At 33.8% G+C, this 22,073-nt stretch overlaps 1 protein-coding gene across 2 annotated transcripts in view; it reads right to left on the bottom strand.

Annotated features, from left to right (window-relative positions):
* EAF2 (ELL associated factor 2) overlaps positions 1–22,073 on the bottom strand; it is a 53,725-nt gene that overhangs the window by 4,802 nt on the left and 26,850 nt on the right. The window contains exons 5-6 of one of the 2 annotated variants that reach the window (XM_061194235.1): positions 14,811–15,071; positions 585–1,027 (exon numbers count right to left, since the gene is read on the bottom strand). In XM_061194235.1, the coding sequence (XP_061050218.1) occupies positions 981–1,027; positions 14,811–15,071 (308 nt within the window). In that variant the 3' untranslated portion in view covers positions 585–980. Of the gene's footprint in view, positions 1–584; positions 1,028–14,810; positions 15,072–22,073 lie in introns of those variants that run through there. The other variant, XM_061194234.1, reaches the window with a different exon arrangement.

Genomic DNA, 22,073 nt, shown 5'->3' with positions numbered 1-22,073 from the left:
AGTGGTGGATAAATGTCATTGTACATTTGTTAACACCCATAGAACATACAACACAAAGAGTGAACTCTAATGTGAACTATGGACTTTGGGTGATGGTGTGTGAATGTAGGTTCATCAATTATACAAAAAAAAAAAGGTACCACTCTGGGGCAGGATGTTCATAGTTGGGGAAGTTGTGCATGTGTGGGAACAGGGAGTATATGAGGATTCTCTGTACTTTCTGCTCAACTTTGCTGTGAAACTAAAACTGCTCTTAAAAATAAAGTTTATTAATTAAAAAAAAAAACTTGCTGCTGGTTAGTGACTCTCAACTATAATATTTATCATTTCCCCCAAATTCAAAAATGTTATAGGTATAAATATTAATTATTTATCTCATTAACATAAATGCTTATTTTTACTGTCAAAAGCAAAATAAGAAAATGATTAAAAAGTATCAAAGAGATAAGAGAACATGATAAAATGTGTGAGAGATAAGAGAACAATTGTTTCATTAAAACAATTACTTAGCTTCACCTTTACCCTAAATTTTAGCTTAATTTTCAACCAAAATTTAAGGAATATCAGATAGAAAGGCTCAGAGATGTAATTAAAACCAGGACATTTATTATAAATCAACAGTTTTGCCATTCACAATTGAAAACAGCAGTGTGGTAAAACAGAACACTGAACCTGAACTTCAGAACACCTGATCTGCCACTTGTTAACAATATGTGGGCAAGTAACCTAACCTCTGAAGTTTGTTTTCGCATCTGTAAAACTTCCTAGGAGTTTTGTTAAGATTAAATGAAAACACATGAAAATGCTGGTACCCATAAAAGGTAAAAAATGTAACGTCAACTGAAAATTCTGAATCAGATTAAATTTCTCTTATCATCAAAGTTAAGATACATTTTCCTCAGTCTTAGGAATTTTTATTCCTAATATAAAATAAATTGTCACATGTCTTATAAACTTTATACTTATAGCTGAATATTTCTTCAGTCATCACTGTCACTTCCTGATTCACTCAGCTGCAAATCATTTCCTAAAATAAAAAAAGGAAAACTGTAGTAATTGAATATTTAATATTTTAATATTTAATATTTTTGGATAACGTAGATGTTTTACAAAATATAACCCCAAGGTGATCCTGTTTAGCCATCATTATGTCTTTAAATTATAGGATAAGCAATCTGATTATTAGTCACATCAGTAGCAACTCAAAGAATTAATATTACCTGTAAAGAAAAAATAAACCACCAATCTTCAGCATAGTTTTAGTGTCACTTGGCATCTATTGATATTTTAGTCTTCTTTCACATACCAACATCACCCTTCTTTTATACCACTGATTTAATTACATCAGGAAATGAGGAGAAAATGTGGTTCAGAAGATCAGACTATTTTGAAGAGTGAAAAAACGTATAATTTTTTACTTCAAATTCAGTCAAAGTCATTAAGTAGTATATGTTAAAGAGTACCTCATCATTGATTCTTTTGTAATTCATCCATGTTCTTACAGTCATGGAACTTACATTCCAGTGGGGGAGACAGACAATAAACAAATATATAATGTAATATTTATCCTAAGTAGGGATAAGTATTACATTATTTAGATAGGTCTGGGGAGATTGGTGAGAGATGCTATTTTAAATAGGGTAGTTAGGAATGCCTCCTCAAGGTGGGACATTAGAACAGAGATCCAAATGTAGAGAGAGAGTAATGAAAATACAGAGGTGGGGGAAAATGTCCAGGCTCAGGAAAAAGCAAATACAAATGCCCCAAGGCAGAAGCACGCTTCTTGTGTTCTCTGACAGCAAGAACACCCCTGTGGCTGGAGTGGAATGAATGAGGAAGAGAAACTATGCAGTTTCTCATGTAAGATATATCAGCTTTGAGAAAGACAAATACTGTATGACTTCACTTATATGTGGAATCTAAAAAACAAAACAAATGAACATATAAAAAGGAACAGAGTGACAAATATAGGGAACAAACAGGTGCCAGAGGGGAGGTGGATAGGGTGAGGAGAGAAATAGATGAGGTACAAACTTTCAGTTATAAAATAGTGACAAGTATGAAATGTACATTGTGGGGAGTATAGTCAGTAACTATGTAGTATCTTTGTATGGTGAGAGATGGCAACTAGACTTATGGTAATCGCTTTGAAATGTACAGAAATATCAAATCACTATGCTGTGTACCAAGAACTAACATAGTGTTGTAGGTCAATTATACTTCAAAAACAAACAAACTCAGAGAAAAAGATCAGATCTGTGGCTACCATGAGTGGGGGGTTGGGGGGAGGGGAAATTAGATAAAAGGCAGTCAAAAGGTACAAACTTCCAGCTATAAGATAAATACTAGGGATGTAATGTATAACATGATAAAAATAATTAACACTGTTGTATGTTATATATGAAAGTTGTTAAGAGAGTAAATCCTAAGAGTTCTTGTTGCAAGGAAAAAAATTTTTTCCTATTTCTTTAATGTTTTATGTATATGAGATGATGGATAGTCACTAAACCTATAGTGGTAATCATTGCAGGATGTATGTAGTTAAACAGTTGTACACTTTAAAATTATACAGTGCTGTATGTTAATTATATCTCAATAAAACTGGGGAAAAAAGAAGTAATATTGGCTTAGACTCAGGTGGTTCAGGTGAAGGTGGTGCTAAGTGGTCTGATTTATAATTTGCTTTGAAGATAGAGCTTACAGGACTATCAACAGTACTGGACTTAGTGCATGAGAGAAAGAGAAAAGTGAAGGATGACCCCCCAAGATTTCTGGTCTAAACAACTGGATAAATAGTGGTATCATTTACTGAGATGAGAAAAACCAGAGGAACAAGATTGTGTAAAAAAAAATCACAAGTTCAATTTTTAACAAGGTACATTTGAAATACCTAGTAAATATTCAAGTATATATGGTATAGGCAATTGGATATACAAGTCTGAAGCTCAGGGTAGAGGCTACAGCTGCAAAAGATTTGGGAGTCATTGATTACAGGGGGTTTATTTGAAGCTATAGGATTGGATAAATCTTTTGGGTGGTAAATTACAATGGTTAACAAACTCTTGTATTTTTAAACTACTCCACAATCAACAAAAGCTGGCATATTTTGAAGTTAATATCCAATTTAAGATGAGTACTTTTTAGGCCATATACAAGCTGCTGTAAGATACCTCAGTCCACTGCATGAACTCCAGAACTAATTACATCACTTGATAAAGAAACCTGCTAAAGCTTCATTTGTGCATCTGGTTCACATGACAATTTTCTTATGTTCAAGGCTTAAGTTTCTACTTATTATACAACTATTGTATGGCATAAGAATGTTTATCTTGATGTGATGCCTGTAAAATGAGTTTCTCAAGTGATACAAACCCAAATGTCCTGAGTTCCGTTTTTCTTAATAGACTTCATACTACGGAGGTTATAAGCACAGCATTACCATGTTGTTGGTTGAAATGTTCAGTTTTGAAGATATGAGATTAGCCTTTGAATATGAGATGCTTAGTAAAGGCAATATGTTTTCAATCAAAATGGTAATTATGACTTGGAAAAAAGAGTATACCCATAGCAAATGCATTCAGATACCTAAACCAATGTTTCTCAATGAGAGCAATACTGCCCCCTAGGAGATGTTACAGAAATGTACGTGAGGGGTTGCTTGTCCCAGGAATTTGCAGATTGCTAGTGGCATTTAGTGAACAGGGAACTTAGGAATCTTAAATGTCTTGTAATGCAAGGACCAGTCATAAACAATAAAGAACCCTTCTACAGTCTGTAAAACTTTTGAAAGTCCAGTGGGATACTCATGTACTTGAGAGATCTGTTTATAATTTTAAGGTCAGAACTAATTGCATTTTTATAGACTAAAAGTATTCTTTTGCACAGATATAAAATTCTCTGAAATTTACAAGGATGCAACTATCATGTAAACTGAAAGAAGACTTTACTTTTATTTTGAGACCTTTACAAAGATTTTTTTCAATTGTTTCTGAAAACACAGTGATATCTATGTTGCTCATTGGCTTTGGGTCAGCAATACACCACCTCAAAACTTATCTGTGTACGCAGTTCTATGAATATGTATGTATATACCTTTCCAGTCCTTATTTTAACAAGATAAATAAAAAGAAAAATTATTGACATATGAGTTGAATATTGCCTTGCTTCCCTTAATTCCAAATATATTCATTAAAAGTAAGTGCAAACATATGGCACTTTGTTATGTTGTCTCACCAGGCCTGAACATTTACAAAGTAGGATATATATTACTTTATTATAAACTATTTTCATTTTGTCTTAATATTACATTAATTATTTTCAAAGATGTATGTACCTAGATGATATTAAGCTATGAAATTCATTTCAGAATAGTAAAGGGGACTTAAATATATGTTATAAAAGCGGGTGTTGAGTCTGCTAAGGTTGAAAATGGGATGACTGCAGTAACAATAAAAAAGGGTTTATTTCCTCTTAGGAAACTTAAAGTTTGGATAAAATATATCAAGCAAAGAAATTCACTATTTTTTTAAAAGAAATTCCAAGTGGTTACTACTTGTATAACAAGATTGCTGCTGATTTTTCCATATCATTTTTGAATCTAAAATATTTCTAAATTCTTTTACTATTTCTATAGTTTGTGGATTCCTTTGGATTTTCTATGTAGACAATTAAATTGTCTACAAATAAGGATCATTTTATTTCCTGTTTCTGATTCTTATTTTCATTTCTTTTACTTGTTTTACCGCATTTTCTAGAACCTTCAGTACAACGTTGAATAGAAATCATGATATTAGTTCTCCTTGTCTTCTTCCTGACTTTAATGGAAATGCTTCTGGAGTCTCTACTAGTATAATGTTGGCAGTAGTTTTGTTCTTTGTGATTAACTTTTATAACGTTAAGGAAAGTCCCTTATATTCAATCTTCAGTAAAAGTTTTAAAATTAATAAATACTGACTGTTGTCAAATTCAAATTTGTTGAAATGATCATACAGCTTTATTCCTGTAATCTGTTAATGTGGTAAATTATATTGATATCATTCCAGATATTGAACATTTCCTACATTTCTGTGATGAGCTTTACTTGGTCATGATTTAGCTTGCTTGTTTTAAGTACAGTGGTTATTCAATTTGCTAATATCTTATTTAGTAATTTTACATCCATGTTCTTAAGTGAAATTGGTCTATAATGCTTTTTGTCTTGTTCCTGTTCAGTTTTGATATTGAGATTACTCTAGAATTATAAACGAACTGGGTTGCTTACCCTACTCTTCTATTCTCTGAAACAGTTTGTAGAAGATAAGAATTGTTTGTTCCTTGAAGATCTGCTAAAATTCATCTGTAAAATTATCTTCAATTTTCTAGCATCTTGGGGATATGGAGATAGGATGAAGGAGGAAGAGATGTTAATCATTAATGGTTTCTTCAGACTTTCCACTTCTTTTTGTGTCAGATTTGGTAAATTATACTTTTTTCCTAGAAAATCATCCATTTTTATGTCAAATTTACTGGGATAAAATTTTTGTAAAGTTTTCATAATTAAAAAAATAAAAACATACTATAATTTTAACCACTTTTTCATTCCTAATACTGTGTTTTACTCTTTTCTTCTTCATCAGCCCTAGTTACAGGTTGGTCTTCTTATAAGTTTTCAAAGAAATAACTTATAGTCTTGTTGATTCTCTAATGTTTCTTTGCTATCTATTATACTAATTTCAATTCTAATCTATAATACTTTCTTTTCCTGCTTTAAGATCTTATTGTTCTTCTAGTTCCTAAAGGTGAAACTTTCACGCATTTATTTTCAATTTTTTTAAAAAAAGAACATTTTGAGGCTACAAATTTCCCTCTATCATTTTGGTTGCACCCCAAAATTGTTGAGATATTTCTGATATTGCTTAACTATAAATATTTTATAATTTCATTGTAATTTCCTTTTAATGTGTAAGTCACTAGGTATGTGCTCCAAAGTTTCTAAGCATGTATTTTAAACTATTTTTTGTTATTTATTTATATTCTAATTGTTTTATAGTCATGTGATATGATCAATAAAATATGAATTCTTTTAAATGTGTTATTTCATTTGTCCTAGTAGAAAGTAATTTCCATAAATGGTTTTTATTTATATTCTTAAAAGAATGCCTGCTTCTCATTTTTAGATTGTAAGATTCTATGTATTTACTGTTAGAACAGGCATGTTCAGCCTCCCAAGCAATAGAAATAAAAACAAAAACAAATGGGAGCTAATCAAACTTACAAGCTTTTGCACAGCAAAAGAAACCATAAACAAAACAAAAAGACAACCTACAGAATGGGAGAAAATATTTGCAAATGATGCGACTGACAAGGGCTTAATTTCCAAAATATACAAACAGCTCATACGACTGGCAAGGGCTTAATCTCTAAAACATACAAACAGCTCATACAGCTTGACAACAAAAAGACAAACAACCCAATGGAAAAATGGGCAGAAGACCTAAAGAGACATTTCTCCAAAGAAGAAATACAAATGGCTAATAGGCACATGAAAAGATGCTCAACACCACTAATTATTAGAGAAATGCAAATCAAAACTACAATGAGGTACCACTTCTCACTGGTCAGAATGGCCATCACTAAAAAGTCTACAAATAAAAAATGCTGGAGAGGGTGTGGAGAAAAGGGAACCCTTCTACACTGTTGGTGGGAATGTAAGTTGGTATAGCTACTGTGGAAAACATTATGGAGGTTCATCAGAAAACTAAAAACATAATTACCATATGATCCAGCAATCCCACTCCTGGGCATATATCCAGACAAAACTATAATTATATCAAAGAGATGCATGCACCCCTATGTTCATAGCAGCACTATTCACAATAGCCAAGGCATGGAAACAACCTAAATGCCCATCTACAGATGAATGGATAAAGAAGATGTGGTACATATATACATATATACAATGGAATACTACTCAGCCATAGAAAAGAACGAAATAATGCCATTTGCAGCAACGTGGAAGCAACTAGAGATTATCATACTAAGTGAAGTAAGTCAGAAAGAGAAAGACAAATACCATATGATATCACTTATATGTGGAATCTAAAAGATGACACAAATGAACCTATCTATGAAACAGAAACAGAATCAGGTACAGAGAATAGACTGGTGGCTGCCAAGGGGGAGGGTGGCAGAAGAGGGTTGGATTGGGAGTTTGGGATTAGCAGATGGAAACTGGTATATATAGAATGGGTAAACAACAAGGTCCTACTGTATAGCACAGGGAACTATATTCAATATCCTGTGATAATGGAAAAGAATATGAAAAAGAATGTATATAAATAAATATATATATATAACTGAGTCACTTTGCTGTATAGCAGTAATTAACACAACATTGTAATTCAACTATACTGCAATAAAAATAAATTTTAAAAAAGGTATAAAAAAGAAAAAATAAATGTGGACACAGACACACAGAGAAGGAAGACAGAGACCAAGTTTGGAGCACTGTGTCTACAAGCCAAGGAACACCAAGGATTGCCAGCAACCACCAGAAGCTAGGAGAGTCACAAAACAGATTCTTTTTCAGATCCTCCAGAAGAAATCAACCCTGCTGACACTTTCATTTTAACTCCTAGACTCCAGAACTGTGAGAGAATACATTTCTGTTGTTTTAAATCACCTAGTTGGTGATATTTCCTAGCATCCCTAGAAAAGTATCACAGTGTAGTTCCTTCCATTTGTTTGTGCTCTTGCAAAAAATAAATTGCTTCCTATGACCAATTTTAATTTACATAAATGACACTGTGCTGTGGACCAAAAAAAAAAAAAAAGAAAAAAGATAGAATTTATTATATTACAAAAAAAAAGGGCATGTTAATTGTGTTGTTCAAAGATTTTATACCCTTACTAAATTCTGTATCCTTGATTACAGATACATTAAATCTACCATTACAATAGACTTGTCAATTTCCCCTACTTCTGTCAATTTTTGTTTTATATATACAAATACACACATGTAACTACATTTTTAAATATGTAGTTACATTTACATACATTGTGAAGGTATATTATTATGGGCATACAAATTCATTACTGTTTATCCTCCTAGTATTTGTCACTATTTGGCCATTCAAGAAATCAGATGCTATAATTTCACCTCTCAAGTTATAAATAATAGCACTAAATACATAAATAACTGGAAGTTCAAAAGACCTTTCCTAGTCCCTAATTAACACATAGTTTTACACTACCATAACCATAACCACAGTTTTACTCTACCACCCATGCTTGGCTCCTCCCTTATTTACTTCTGTTATTAAGTTAGAGCAAGTCGGTCTTTCCTAGATATTTACTTTACCATTAAAATTAACACAGTGAGATTAGTTTTAAATATACAGAAAGTCCCATTCTCCCCCAGAGAGTATCAACCTGCACGCCTTTATTAAAAAGAATTTACTGAGCATCTACTACGTATCAGGTACTGTGCCAGGTGCTAGTATTCAGTGATAAGCAAAATAAGCAAGATCACTGCCCTCCTGGAGCTTATACTTTAGAAGAGAACAAATCAAATAAATATAAATTTATAAATGATAATTGATATAAAGAAGATATTGCTCTGAAGGTCTGTAACAAGGGGGATTTGATCTTTTCAGAAAGGTCAAGAAAGGCTTTCTTGATAAAGTATATATAAAACTACAATCTAAAGGAGAAAAAGTTAACTACATGAAAAGAAAGAACTATTTCTAGCTGAATGGACAGTACGGGTATAGTCCCTGAGGTAGGCAAAAGTATTTGAGTATGGTGACAAAAAGAAGGAAAATGTTGCTAGAACAGAAAAGGCAAGACTCTTACGTTAAAATGTTTTGTCTCTATCCTAAAAGAAATTATAAGCTATTGTAAAGTTTAAAGTAGGAGAGACAAATAATACTTGAATTATGAAAAGATCAATATGGCCGCAATGTACTTAGTGGATCAAAAATGGGTTTGAGTAGATAAGTGGTGAACCAGTTAGAAAGTCATTGCATTGTTAAAGCAAGAAATAATGGTAAGTTTAACTAGAGTGATAGTGGTGGAGATGCAGAAAAGTAGATGACTTTGAGATTAAGAAGGTAATATAAACAGGACTTGGTGAAGGTGAAGGATTGACTATACTGTAAAGAGGGAGAGAAACTCAACCTTAGAATACAATCACTTCTGGTTTGCATAATTAGATGATTCCGGCCTTTCACTAGGAAGAAACATAGTGAAAGATTATAAATTGGTTTTGGACAGGGTGAATTTGAAATGCCTTTTAATATGAGATGTGTTGGACTTATGTGTCTAGAGCTCAGAGGTATGGGTCAGAGATGCAAATTTACAAGTTATCTATATATAAGTATTGACTGTAACAGAAATATGGAGATTATCTGCGGAAAGAATATAGAATAAAACAAAAAAAGGATCTAGAATTAAGCCTTGCAGAACCCCAGCTCTAATGACTGAGTAAAAGCTTATAAACTAGCAAAGAAGAGACAGAAAAGTATCTAGAAAGGTAGGAGAAAAGCCAATAGGACGTTATGTTACAGAGTCAAAAGGAAATGAATAATTCAATAAGAAGGTAATGGTTGAGATGGCAGACAGCAGAAGCAAGAAGAACTACAATTCTGCAGCCTGTGGAACGAAAACCACATTCACAGAAAGATAGACAAAATGAAAAGGAAGAGGACTATGTACCAGATAAAGGAACAAGATAAAACCCCAGAAAAACAACTAAATGAAGTGGAGATAGGCAACCTTCCAGAAAAAGAATTCAGAATAATGACAGTGAAGATGATCCAGGACCCTGGAAAAAGAATGGAGGCAAAGATCAAGAAGATGCAAGAAATGTTTAACAAAGACTTAGAAGAATTAAAGAACAAGCACCTAGAAAAATTAAAGAACAAATAAACAGAGATGAACAATACTATAACTGAAATGAAAAATCCACTAGAAGGAATCAATGGCAGAATAACTGAGGCAGAAGAATGGATAAGTGACCTGGAGGACAAAATGGTGGAATTCACAGCTGCGGAACAAAATAAAGAAAAAAGAATGAAAAGAAATGAAGACAGCCTAAGAGACTTCTGGGACAACATTAAACGCAACAACATTCACATTATAGGGGTCTCAGAAGGAGACAAGAGAGAGAAAGGACTCGAGAAAATATCTGAAGAGATTATAGTTGAAAACTTCCCTAACATGGGAAAGGAAATAGCCACCGAAGTCCAGGAAGTGCAGAGAGTCCCAGGCAGGATAAACCCAAGGAGAAATACACCGAGACACAGAGTAATCAAAATGACAAAAATTAAAGACAAAGAAAAATTACTGAAAGCAACAAGGGAAAAACTACAATAACATACAAGGGAACTCCCATAAGGTTAACAGCTGATTTCTCAGCAGAAACTCTACTAGCTAGAAGGGAGTAGCATGATATATTTAAAGTAATGAAAGGAAAGAACCTACAACCAAGATTACTTTACCAGGCAAGGATCTCATTCAGATTCGACACAGAAATCAAAAGGTTTACAGACAAGCAAACACTAACAGAATTCAGCACCACCAAACCAGGTCTACAACAAATGCTAAAGGAACTTTTCTAAGTGGGAAACACAAGAGAAGAAAAGGATGCACAAAAACAAACCCATAACCATGAAGAAAATGGTAATAGGAACATACATATCGATAATTACCTTAAACGTGAATGGATTAAATGCTCCAACCAAAAGACACAGGCTCACTGAATGGATACGAAAACAAGACCTGTATATATGCTCTCTACAAGAGACCCACTTCAGACCTAGGGACACATACAGACTGAAAGTGAGGGGATGGAAAAAGATATTCCATGCAAATGGAAATCAAAAGAAAGGTGTAGTAGCAATACTCATATCAGATAAAATAGACTTTAAAACAAAGAATGTTACAAGAGACAAGGAAGGACACTACATAATGATCAAGGGATCAATCCAAGAAGAAGATATAACAATTATAAATATATATACACCCAACATAGAAGCACCTCAATACATATGGCAACTGCTAACAGCTATAAAAGAGGAAATCGATAGTAACACAATAATAGTGGGGGACTTTAACACCTCACTTACACCAATGGACAGATCCTCCAGACAGAAAATTAATAAGGAAACACAAGCTTTAAATGACACAACAGACCAGATAGATTTAATTGATATTTATAGGACATTCCATCCAAAGACAGCAGATTATACTTTCTTCTCAAGTGCACATGGAACATTCTCCAGGATAGATCACATCTTGGGTCAAAAGACAAGCCTCGGTAAATTTAAGAAAATTGAAATCATAACAAAGCATCTTTTCTGACCACAACACTATGAGATTAGAAATCAATCACAGGGAAAAAAATGTAAAAAACACAAACTCATGGAGGCTAAACAATACGTTACTAAATAACCAAGAGATCACTGAAGAAATCAAAGAGGAAATCAAAAAATATCTAGAGACAAATAACAACGAAAACACGACAACCCAAAACCTATGGGATGCAGCAAAAGCAGTTCTAAGAGGGAAGTTTATAGCAATACACTCCTACCTCAAGAAACAAGAAAAATCTCAAATAAACAATCTAACCTTACACCTAAAGGAACTAGAGAAAGAAGAACAAATAAAACCCAAAGTTAGTACAAGGAAAGAAATCATAAAGATCAGAGTGGAAATAAATGAAATAGAAACAAAGAAAACAATAGCAAAGATCAATAAAACTAAAAGCTGGTTCTTTGAAAAGATAAACAAAACTGATAAACTTTTAGCCAGACTCATCAAGAAAAAGAGGGAGAGGACTCAAATCAATACAATTAGAAATGAAAAAGGAGAAGTTACAATGGACACCGCAGAAATACAAAGCATCATAAGAGACTACTACAAGCAACTCTATGCCAATAAAATGGACAACCTGGAAGAAATGGACAAATTCTTAGAAAGGTATAACCTTCCTAGACTGAACTAGGAAGAAATAGAAACTATGAACAGACCAATCACAAGTAATGAAATTGAAACTGTGATTAAAAATCTTCCAACAAACAAAAGTCCAGGACCAGATGGCTTCACAGGTGAATTCTATCAAACATTTAGAGAAGAGCTAACACCTATCCTTCTCAAACTCTTCCAAAAAAGTTGCAGAGGAAGGAACACTCCCAAATTCATTCTACGAGGCCACCATCACCCTGATACCAAAAACAGACAAAGATACTACAAAAAAAGAAAATTACAGACCAATATCACTGATGAATATAGATGCAAAAATCCTCAACAAAATACTAGCAAACAGAATCCAACAACACATTAAAAGCATCACACACCATGATCAAGTGTGGTTTATCCCAGGGATGCAAGGATTCTTCAATATATGCAAATCAATCAATGTGATACACCATATTAACAAATTGAAGAATAAAAACCATATGATCATCACAATAGATGCAGAAAAAGCTTTTGACAAAATTCAACACCCATTTATGATAAAAACTGTCCAGAAACTGGGCATAGAGGGAACCTACCTCAACATAATAAAGACCATATATGACAAACCCACAGCAAACATCATTCTCAATGGTGAAAAAACTGAAAGCATTTCCTCTAAGATCAGGAACAAGACAAGGATGTTCATCCTCACCACTATTATTCAACACAGTTTTGGAAGTCCTAGCCACCGCAATCAGAGAAGAAAAAGAAATAAAAGGAACACAAATTGGAAAAGAAGAAGTAAAACTGTCACTGTTTGCAGATGACATGATACTATACATAGAGAATCCTAAAGATGTAACCAGAAAACTACTAGAACTAATCAATGAATTTGGTAAAGTTGCAGGATACAAAATTAATGTACAGAAATCTCTTGCATTCCTATACACTAATGATGAAAAATGTGAAAGAGAAATTAAGGAAACACTCCCATTTACCACTGCAACAAAAAGAATAAAATACCTAGGAATAAACCTACCTAGGGAGGTAAAAGACCTGTACTCAGAAAACTATAAGACACTGATGAAAGCAATCAAAGATGACACAAACAGATGGAGAGATATACCATGTTCTTGGATTAGAAGAATCAATATTATGAAAATGACTATACTACCCAAAGCAATCTACAGATTCAGTGCAATCCCTATCAAATTACCAGTGGCATTCTTTACAGAACTAGAACAAAAAATCTTAAAATTTGTATGGAGACACAAAAGACCCCGAATAGCCAAAGCAGTCTTGAGGGAAAAAAACGGAGCTGGAGGAATCAGACTCCCTGACTTCAGACTATACTACAAAGCTACAGTAATCAATACAATATGGTACTGGCACAAAAACAGGAAGATAGATCAATGGAACAGGATAGAAAGCCCAGAGATAAACCCATGCACCTATGGTCAACTAATCTATGACAAAGGAGGCAAGGATATACAATAGAGAAAAGACAGTCTCTTCAATAAGTGGTGCTGGGAAAACTGGGCAGCTGCATGTAAAAGAATGAAATTAGAACACTCCCTAACACCATACACAAAAATAAACTCAAAATGGATTAAAGACCTAAATGTAAGACCGGACACTATAAAACTCTTAGAGGAAAACATAGGCAGAACACTCTTTGATATAAATCACAGCAAGACCTTTTTTGCCCCACCTCCTAGAGTAATGGAAAGAAAAACAAAAATAAACACATGGACCTAATGAAACTTAAAAGCTTTTGCACAGCAAAGGAAACTATAAAGAAAACGAAAAGACAATACTCAGAATGGGAGAAAATATTTGCAAACGAATCAATGGACAAAGGATTAATCTCCAAAATATATAAACAGCTCATTCAGCTCAATATTAAAAAAACAAACAACCCAATCAAAAAAATGGGCAGAAGACCTAAATAGACATTTCTCCAAAGAAGACATACAGATGGCCAAGAGGCACATGAAAAGCTGCTCAACATCACTAACTATCAGAGAAATGCAAATCAAAACTACAATGAGATATCACCTCACACTGGTTAGAATGGGCATCATCAGAAAATCTACAAACAGCAAATGCTGGAGAGGGTGTGGAGAAAAGGGAACCCTCTTGCACTGTTGGTGGGAATGTAAATTGATACAGCCACTAGGGAGAACAGTACAGAGGTTCCTTAAAAAACTAAAAATAGAATTACCATATGACCCAGCAATCCCACTACTGGGCATATTCCCAGAGAAAACCATAATTCAAAAAGACATATGCACCCCAATGTTCATTGCAGCACTATTTACAATAGCCAGGTCATGGAAGCAACCTAAATGCCCACTGACAGACGAATGGATTAAGAAGATGTGGTACATATATACAATAGAATATTACTCAGCCATAAAAAGGAACGAAATTGGGTCATTTGTAGAGACGTGGATGGAACTAGAGATTGTCATACAGAGTGTAGTAAGTCAGAAAGAGAAAAACAAATATCATATATTAACGCATATATGTGGAACCTAGAAAAATGGTACAGATGAACCGGTTTGCAAGGCAGAAATAGACAGATTTAGAGAACAAACATATGGACACCAAGGGGAGGAAGTGCTGGGGGGGGTGCTGGTGGGATGAATTGGGAGATTGGGATTGACATATATACATTGATATGTAAAAAATAGGTAACTAATAAGAACCTACGGTATAAAAAAATAAATTAAAAAAAAAGAAGGTAATGGTTAATACTGTCAAATGCATAAAAAAGAAGTCTTTCTCTGTATGCAAATTTTAGACCATAATCAGTATGGCTCCACTGTGAATTCTTACTTTTCCAATTACTCATGCTTATGTATACTTACTTAAAGTATTCATCAGAAGGCCATTGCTGTCATGATGTTTATTATGACCGGCCACTATCTCAGGAATCCTGCACTGTGGCATGGTAGACATGGTAGGATGTTTTGAGACATAATTCCCTGGATCAGAAGGAGAGGATCTGCACTCTTCATCTTCTGAATCACTAGAACTATCCTCACTGCTTGAAGATGACGAACTTTTGGAATCTGATGAACTATCACAACTACTCATCTGGTCCATTAGACTAGCTTCTGCCTTCAGTTCTGAAAATAAAACAGAAGTTAATAGTTAGCTTAAATAAATATTAACTATAAATATTAAATAAATATAATAAAATTTGAATGTATCAGTTTCTAACAAACTTGATGGGGAATAAGTAAGACTAAACATACATTTACAGATTTAAAGCATTTTATTTAAAAAGCTCCTCTACTAGTACAAAATGAAAAGTAAAATCCCTCTTCTTACCCCCTCCTCAAGTTCCTTTAATCCTACTCTCCAGGAATAATCACTCCTAACACTTTCTTGTGACCATATATGTTTTAAAATTCTGCTTGGAAACTGGCATTTTAGATTTTGACACCAACTCACCTACTGTTAGAGCTTGAGTGTGGTCTTTGTTACTAACCAACCAAGAGTTTAAAAAAAATGTCAGGACTTCCCTGGTGGTGCAGTGGTTAAGAATCCGCCTGCCAATGCAGGGGACACGGGTTCAAGCCCTGGTCTAGGAAGATCCCACATGCCGTGGAGCAACTAAGCCCGTGCACCACAACTACTAAGCCTGCTCTCTAGATCCTGCAAGTCACAACTACTGAGCCCACGTGCCACAACTACTGAAGTCTGCACACCGCAACAAGAGAAGCCACTGCAATGAGAAGCCTGTGCACTGCAACGAAGAGTAGCCCCCGCCCCCCCCCCCCCACTAGAGAAAGCCTGCGCGGAGCAGCAAAGACCCAATGCAGCCAAAATAAATAAATAAATAAATTTATTTATTTTTTTAAAGTCAACTTTTCTGGCAAAAATTGCATCCCTGAACCCAAACCTTTCTTTCCCAGCTCTTCTCTGGTAGTCCTTCTTTCTCCCTGTCCTATGTCTGGACAACATATACACATAGTTCACGGACGCCCCAAAAAATAAAATAAAAAGCTCCTCTGCTATCGAGCCGAGCTATATTCAATGTTGGGATTATGAAAAGTAAAAGACATAGGCAATATCTAAACTTAAATACTATATTTACTTATGCCATTATACTTAATTACCCATGTAACTCAAATAAAATACAAAAAAGAATGTGAACGTTTTAAATTGTAAAAATTGAAATCTGTTTTGTTAGAAACCGTCCTCCAATTCTTTTCTTATTCCCCCAATATATGTAATGCAACACAATACATAGAGATGAATTTTTTCAGTTTTACTGAGGTATAATTGGCAAAAAACTTGCACATATCAAAAGTGTACAACATGATGCTTTGATATACATATACATTGTGAAATGATTACCATAATCAAGTTAGTTAACACATAATCTCACATAGTTGCCATTTTGTGTGTGTGTGTGTGTGTTTGTGTACTGTGGTAGAAACGCTTGTCTTGACTAGCCTGCTGTTGTTGGATACCCCTTTCAATCTGGGGGAAGAATAAGCCTATCTGAGACGCCTTCTGTAACTAAGCTGGAGTCAGGACATGCTGGGCCTGAATTGTCATCTTCTGAAGGGGGAGGTTATAAGATGCCCTGAATATGCTGTTCTTCTAGTGCTTCCTTGGGTCCCTAACCAGATTACCTTCCTCTTTCCATCTTTCAGAGTTCTCCTTTGATTGTCTTTTGCATTATTTCCAGGGTTTATAGTTTTACTTAGTGGGGAGAAGCAGAAATAGATAAGGCTATGTCATCTTGTTCCACAATACATTTTAAGAGACTGAACTTACACAGAGTATGTTCTCTATCAAAACAAAATAATTTAAAATTTATAAATGGAACCTAGATAATATTCAAGTAGTTGAGAACTAAACACACTTCTAAGAAACCCATGGGTCAAATACGAAATCAAAAAGATTTCAGAAAATACTTCTAATTGAATGAAAATAAAAACACAACTTATCAAAATCTGTGGAATACAACTAAAGCACAGCTTGGAGAGAAATTTGAAACATTAAATGATTATACTGGGGGGAAAAAGGAAGTCTCAATTAAATGAATTAAGCTGTAGCTTAAGAAGTTAGAGAAAGAAGAGCAAATTAAAACTAAAGTAAGCAGAAGGAAAAAAAATAGCAAAAGCACAAAACAAGAAAGACAACAGAAAAAAAAGTGAAAATAAATGAAACATAAATTGACTGCTTGAGATAAATAATGTTGATCAAACTCAACCAGGTTTATCAAGAAAAAAAAGATACTAGATATAAATTACTAATATCCGGAGTGAAAGAGGTGATAGCACTACAGATCTTACAGCATTAAATGAATAGAAAGGAACACTGTGATCTACTTTATGTCCACAAACTCAATAAATTAGATGAAATGGATCAATTCCTTGAAAGGCACAAACTACTAAAGTTCACTCAAGAAGAAACAGATAACCGGAATATCCATAAATCTTCCAAAAAAAATTAAGTTGTAGTTAAAACCCTCCCCACACCCTACACACAGATCTCCAGTGACAGATGACTTCACTAGTGAATTCTACCAGTTATTTAAGGAAGAAATAATATCAGTTTGATACAAATGTTTCTGTATAATTAAAAAGGAAGAAATACTTTCCAATTCATTCCTTAGGGCCAGAATTACTGATACAAAATCCAACAAAGACATTACCAGAAAAAAAAATATCCCTTATGAACAGACACAAAATTTTTAAAGAAAATTTTACCAAATCACATTTAATAATATATAACAGTGGTTTTCAACCAGCTATGATTTTGTCACCCAGGGAGACATCCGGCAATCTGGAGACATTTTTGGTTGTCACAACTGGGGGCAAGTGGTGATACTAGCATCTAGTGGGTAGAAGCTAGAGACGCTGCTAAACATCCTACAATGCATAAGACAGCCCCTGACAAAGAACCATCCAACCCCCAATGCCACTATTGCTGAGGTTAAGAAATGTCCTATATTAAAAGGACAATACATCATGATTGAGTGGGGTTTTCCAAGGAATACAAACTTCCAAAACTCAATCCATATAATTCACTACATTAAAAACTGAAAAATAAAAGCCATCTCAAAACAGCAGAAATTTCAACAGTGATTCTTGATAAAAACTCAGCAAAATAGAAATAGAAGTTAACCTTATGAAGGACATCTAGGAAAAGCTTACAGCTGAAATCATACATAATTGTAAGGGACTGAATATTTTCCCTCCAGCATCAGAAACAAGAGGTTTTCCACTTTGACCGCCTCTAGTCAACGTTGTATTGAAGGTTCTAATTGGTGCCGTAGGTCATGAAAAAGAAATAAAAGCCATCCAGATTGGAAAGGAAGAGGTGAAATTGTCATTATTTACAGATAACGTGATTGTCTATGTAGAAAAGCTGATGGTATCTACAAAAAAGCTCTAGAATAGTGAGGTTAGCAAGGTTAAATATACAGGGACAATATACAAAAATTGGTTTTATTTCTATGTACTAGCAATGAGCAATTAGAAATTAAAATCATATAAACAAGAGCATTTATAATAGCTTCCAAAAATTAAATAATTATTAAAAAATTAAATAATTATAGATAATTCTGACAAAATATTTGAAGGACCTGTATGTTGAAAACCATAAAGCATTTCTGAGAGAAATTAAAGATCTAAATAAATGGAGAGAGATACTGTGTTCATGGGTCAGAAGACTCAATATTGTTAAGATGCCAATTTTACCCAAATTGATCTATGGATTCAATGCAATCCCAATAAAAATTTCAACAGGCAATTTAAGAAATTGAGAAGCTAATTCTAAAATTCACGTGAAAATGGAAGAGTCCTAGAATACGCAAAACAACTTTGTAAGAGAAGAACAAAGTTGTAGGACTAAAATTTCCTGGTTTCAAGACTTATTATAAAGCTACAATTATCAAGACAATATGGTGTTGCCAAAAAGATAAAAAAATAGATCAACATATCAGAATAAAGAATCCAGAAATAGACACACACAATATGGACAACTGATTTTTTTTTACAAAGGTGCAAATATATGAGAAAAGACAGTCTTTACAACAAATGGTGCTGGAATAATTCAATACCCACATGCAAAAAAAAAAACCTTTGATACATACCATGTACCATATACAAAAATTGACTCAAAATGAAGCATGGGCCTAAATGTAAAACTATAAAACTTCTAAAAGAAAACATGAAAGAAAACCTTTGTTACTATGATCTTGGTTTAGGCAAAAAATTTCAATATGACACCAAAAGGAGAATCCAGAAAAAAATGGATAAAATGCATGTATTCAAAATTAAAATCTTTGGCTCTTCAAATTACATTGTTAAGAGAAGGAAAAAATACAATCCACAGACTGGGAGAAAATATGTGCAAGGCATGTATCTGATGAAGAACTTGTATTCAAAATATATAAAGAATTCCTAAAAGTCTAATAAGAAAATAAATAATCCAATTTTTTAAATGGGCAAAAGATTTGAATAGACATTGTGCCTGAAGAAAATATAATGATGGCAAATAAGGACATGAAAAGATACTCAACATCATTAGTCATTAGGGAAATGAAAACTAAAGTGACAATGAATATGATCCAACAATCCCACTCCTGGGCATATATCCGGACAAAACCATAATTCAAAAAGATACAAGCACCCCTATGTTCACAGCAGCACTATTTACAATAGCCAAGGCATGGAAACACCTAAAAGTCTATTGATAGATGAATGGATAAAAAAGATGTGGTGTGTATACACACAAACACAAACACACACACACATACAATGGAATACTACTCAGCTATAAAAAAGAATGAAATAATGCCATTTGCAGCAACATGGATGGACCTAGAGATTATCATAGTAAGTGAAGTAAGTCAGAAAGAGAAAGACAAATACCATATGATATTACTTACATGTGGAATCTAAAACATGACACAAATGAACTTATCTATGAAACAGAAACAGACTCATATACACAGAGAACAGACTTGTGGTTGCCAAGGGGGAGAGGGGGTGGAGAGGGATGGATTGGGAGTTTGGGATTACCAGATGCAAACTATTATATACATTGGGGTGGCCAAAAAGTTCACTCAGGTTTTTCTGCTGAATCGCTTTGCTGTATACCAGAAACTAACACAACATTGTAAATCAACTATACTTCAATAAAATAAATTTTTAAAAATTTATTTAAAAAAAAAAATTAGGCCACAATAAGATACCACTACACACCTCATTAAAACTGATCCAAGCATTGATATAGATGTACACTGCTGGTAGGAATGTAAAATAGTACAACCACTTTGGAAAACATTTTGGCAGTTGCTTAAAAAGTTAAATACACACCTATCATACAATCCAGCTATTTCACTCCTACATATTTACTATGGAGAAAAGAAAACATTTGTCTTTTCAAAGACTTGTATGTTATGTTCATAGCAGCTTTATTTGTAAAAGCCAAAAACTGGAAACAACCCAAATGTCCATCTTCAGGTTGAGCAGATAAACAAATTCCTGTATATCCATAAAGTAGATTACTGCTCAGCAATAAAAAGGAATGAGCTATTGATACAACCTTCAATAATGGATGATTCTCAAAATAATTATGTTTAGTGCAAAAATCTATGCAAAAATGAGGACATATTATATGATTCCACTGATACAAATTTCTGGAAGAAGCAAACTAATGATAATGACATAAAGCAGATCAGTAGTTACCTGGGAATGGATGGGGTTGGAAGGAGTGGGAGAGAGGGATTACAAAGGAGGAGGAGGAAACTTTTTAGAGTGATAAATATGTTCATTACCCTGATTGTGGTTGTGGTTGTAATTTTAGGATGTACACATATGTCAAAACCTAGCAAACTGTACTTTAAATACATGAAGATTTTGTGTCAGATACACATAGAAACACACCCGCACAAGTGATCCTACATGATTTCTGAGCCTGTGCAATTAAAAAGACAAAGTTTTGACCTCACTCCTCTGTATCCTTTCTCCCTTCCACTCTCCCTTTCTCGACACTTATTCTTGGAACCCAGCCACTATGTTGTGAGGAAGCCCAGGCCACCTGGAAAGGCAATGTGTAGCTTTTCCAGCTGACAACCCCCAAAGTCTCAGCCAAAAGCCAGCAACAACTGGCAGATGTGAATAAGTGAGTCTTCAAATGATTCCAGCTGCTAGACCCCAAGTCAGTCCAGCTGACACCAGCTGTTCCTAGAACAGCTATGAACTATCCCTACTGAGCCCTACACAAATTGAAGATTTATGAGCAGAAAATATGTTGTCATTGTTTGAAGCCTGCCCAATATTTTCCTTAAATTCCATATATTTGGAAACCACAAAACATTCTTATAAATGATTTATTGTCTAAGAACTGAAATTACAAAAATTTTTAGAATTTAACTACCATGGAAGTGTTAGTCATTTACTAGATGCAGTGATACCTAGAAAGCTATTTATACTCTTAAATGCATACAAAAGATAAATTCAATATAGATGAACTAAGCATCCAATTATAAGAACAACACAGCAAACTCAAAGCAAGTCAAAGAAGGATATATTTTTTTTAAAGAGCATACATTAATGAAAGAGTAAAAAAAGGAAAAAGAAAATAACAATAAAAATTAAAATAATAGCTAACATTTGAATACTTCCTAGTGCCAGGAATTGCTTTAGGTACTTTATATATATTTATTGCATTTAATCCTTTCAATAATCCTAATTATTATCTCTATTTTAAAAATGAGAAAACATACACAGAGAGAATAAGAGGTTAAGTAAATTTCCCTAGGCCACCCAGCTGATAAGTGATGGAGCTGGGATTTGAATGAGAGTAGTCTGACTCTGAAGATGTCATTCTTAGTCACCACATTAATTATGTCTCACCAAGACCAAAAGCTGGTTCACTGAAGCCTAATGAAGTGTATCAAATTCTAGAAATATTGGTTAAGAAAAAGAGAGAAAGGGCATGAATAATCAGTGTTAGGAATAAAAATGTGCCATAACTACAGACATTGTAGAGATTTATATGGACAAATTATGCCAGTATTTTGAAAATGTGAATTAAACTAATAATTTTCAAGACAAATATGAATTACCAAAACTGAATGAAGAAATAGACAAATATGA

Source organism: Eubalaena glacialis, chromosome 6, assembly GCF_028564815.1.
Source record: "Eubalaena glacialis isolate mEubGla1 chromosome 6, mEubGla1.1.hap2.+ XY, whole genome shotgun sequence".
NCBI lineage: Eukaryota > Metazoa > Chordata > Mammalia > Artiodactyla > Balaenidae > Eubalaena > Eubalaena glacialis.
The sequence above is the reverse complement of the archived record's forward strand: the minus strand, read 5'-3'. Positions and strand labels throughout refer to the sequence as shown.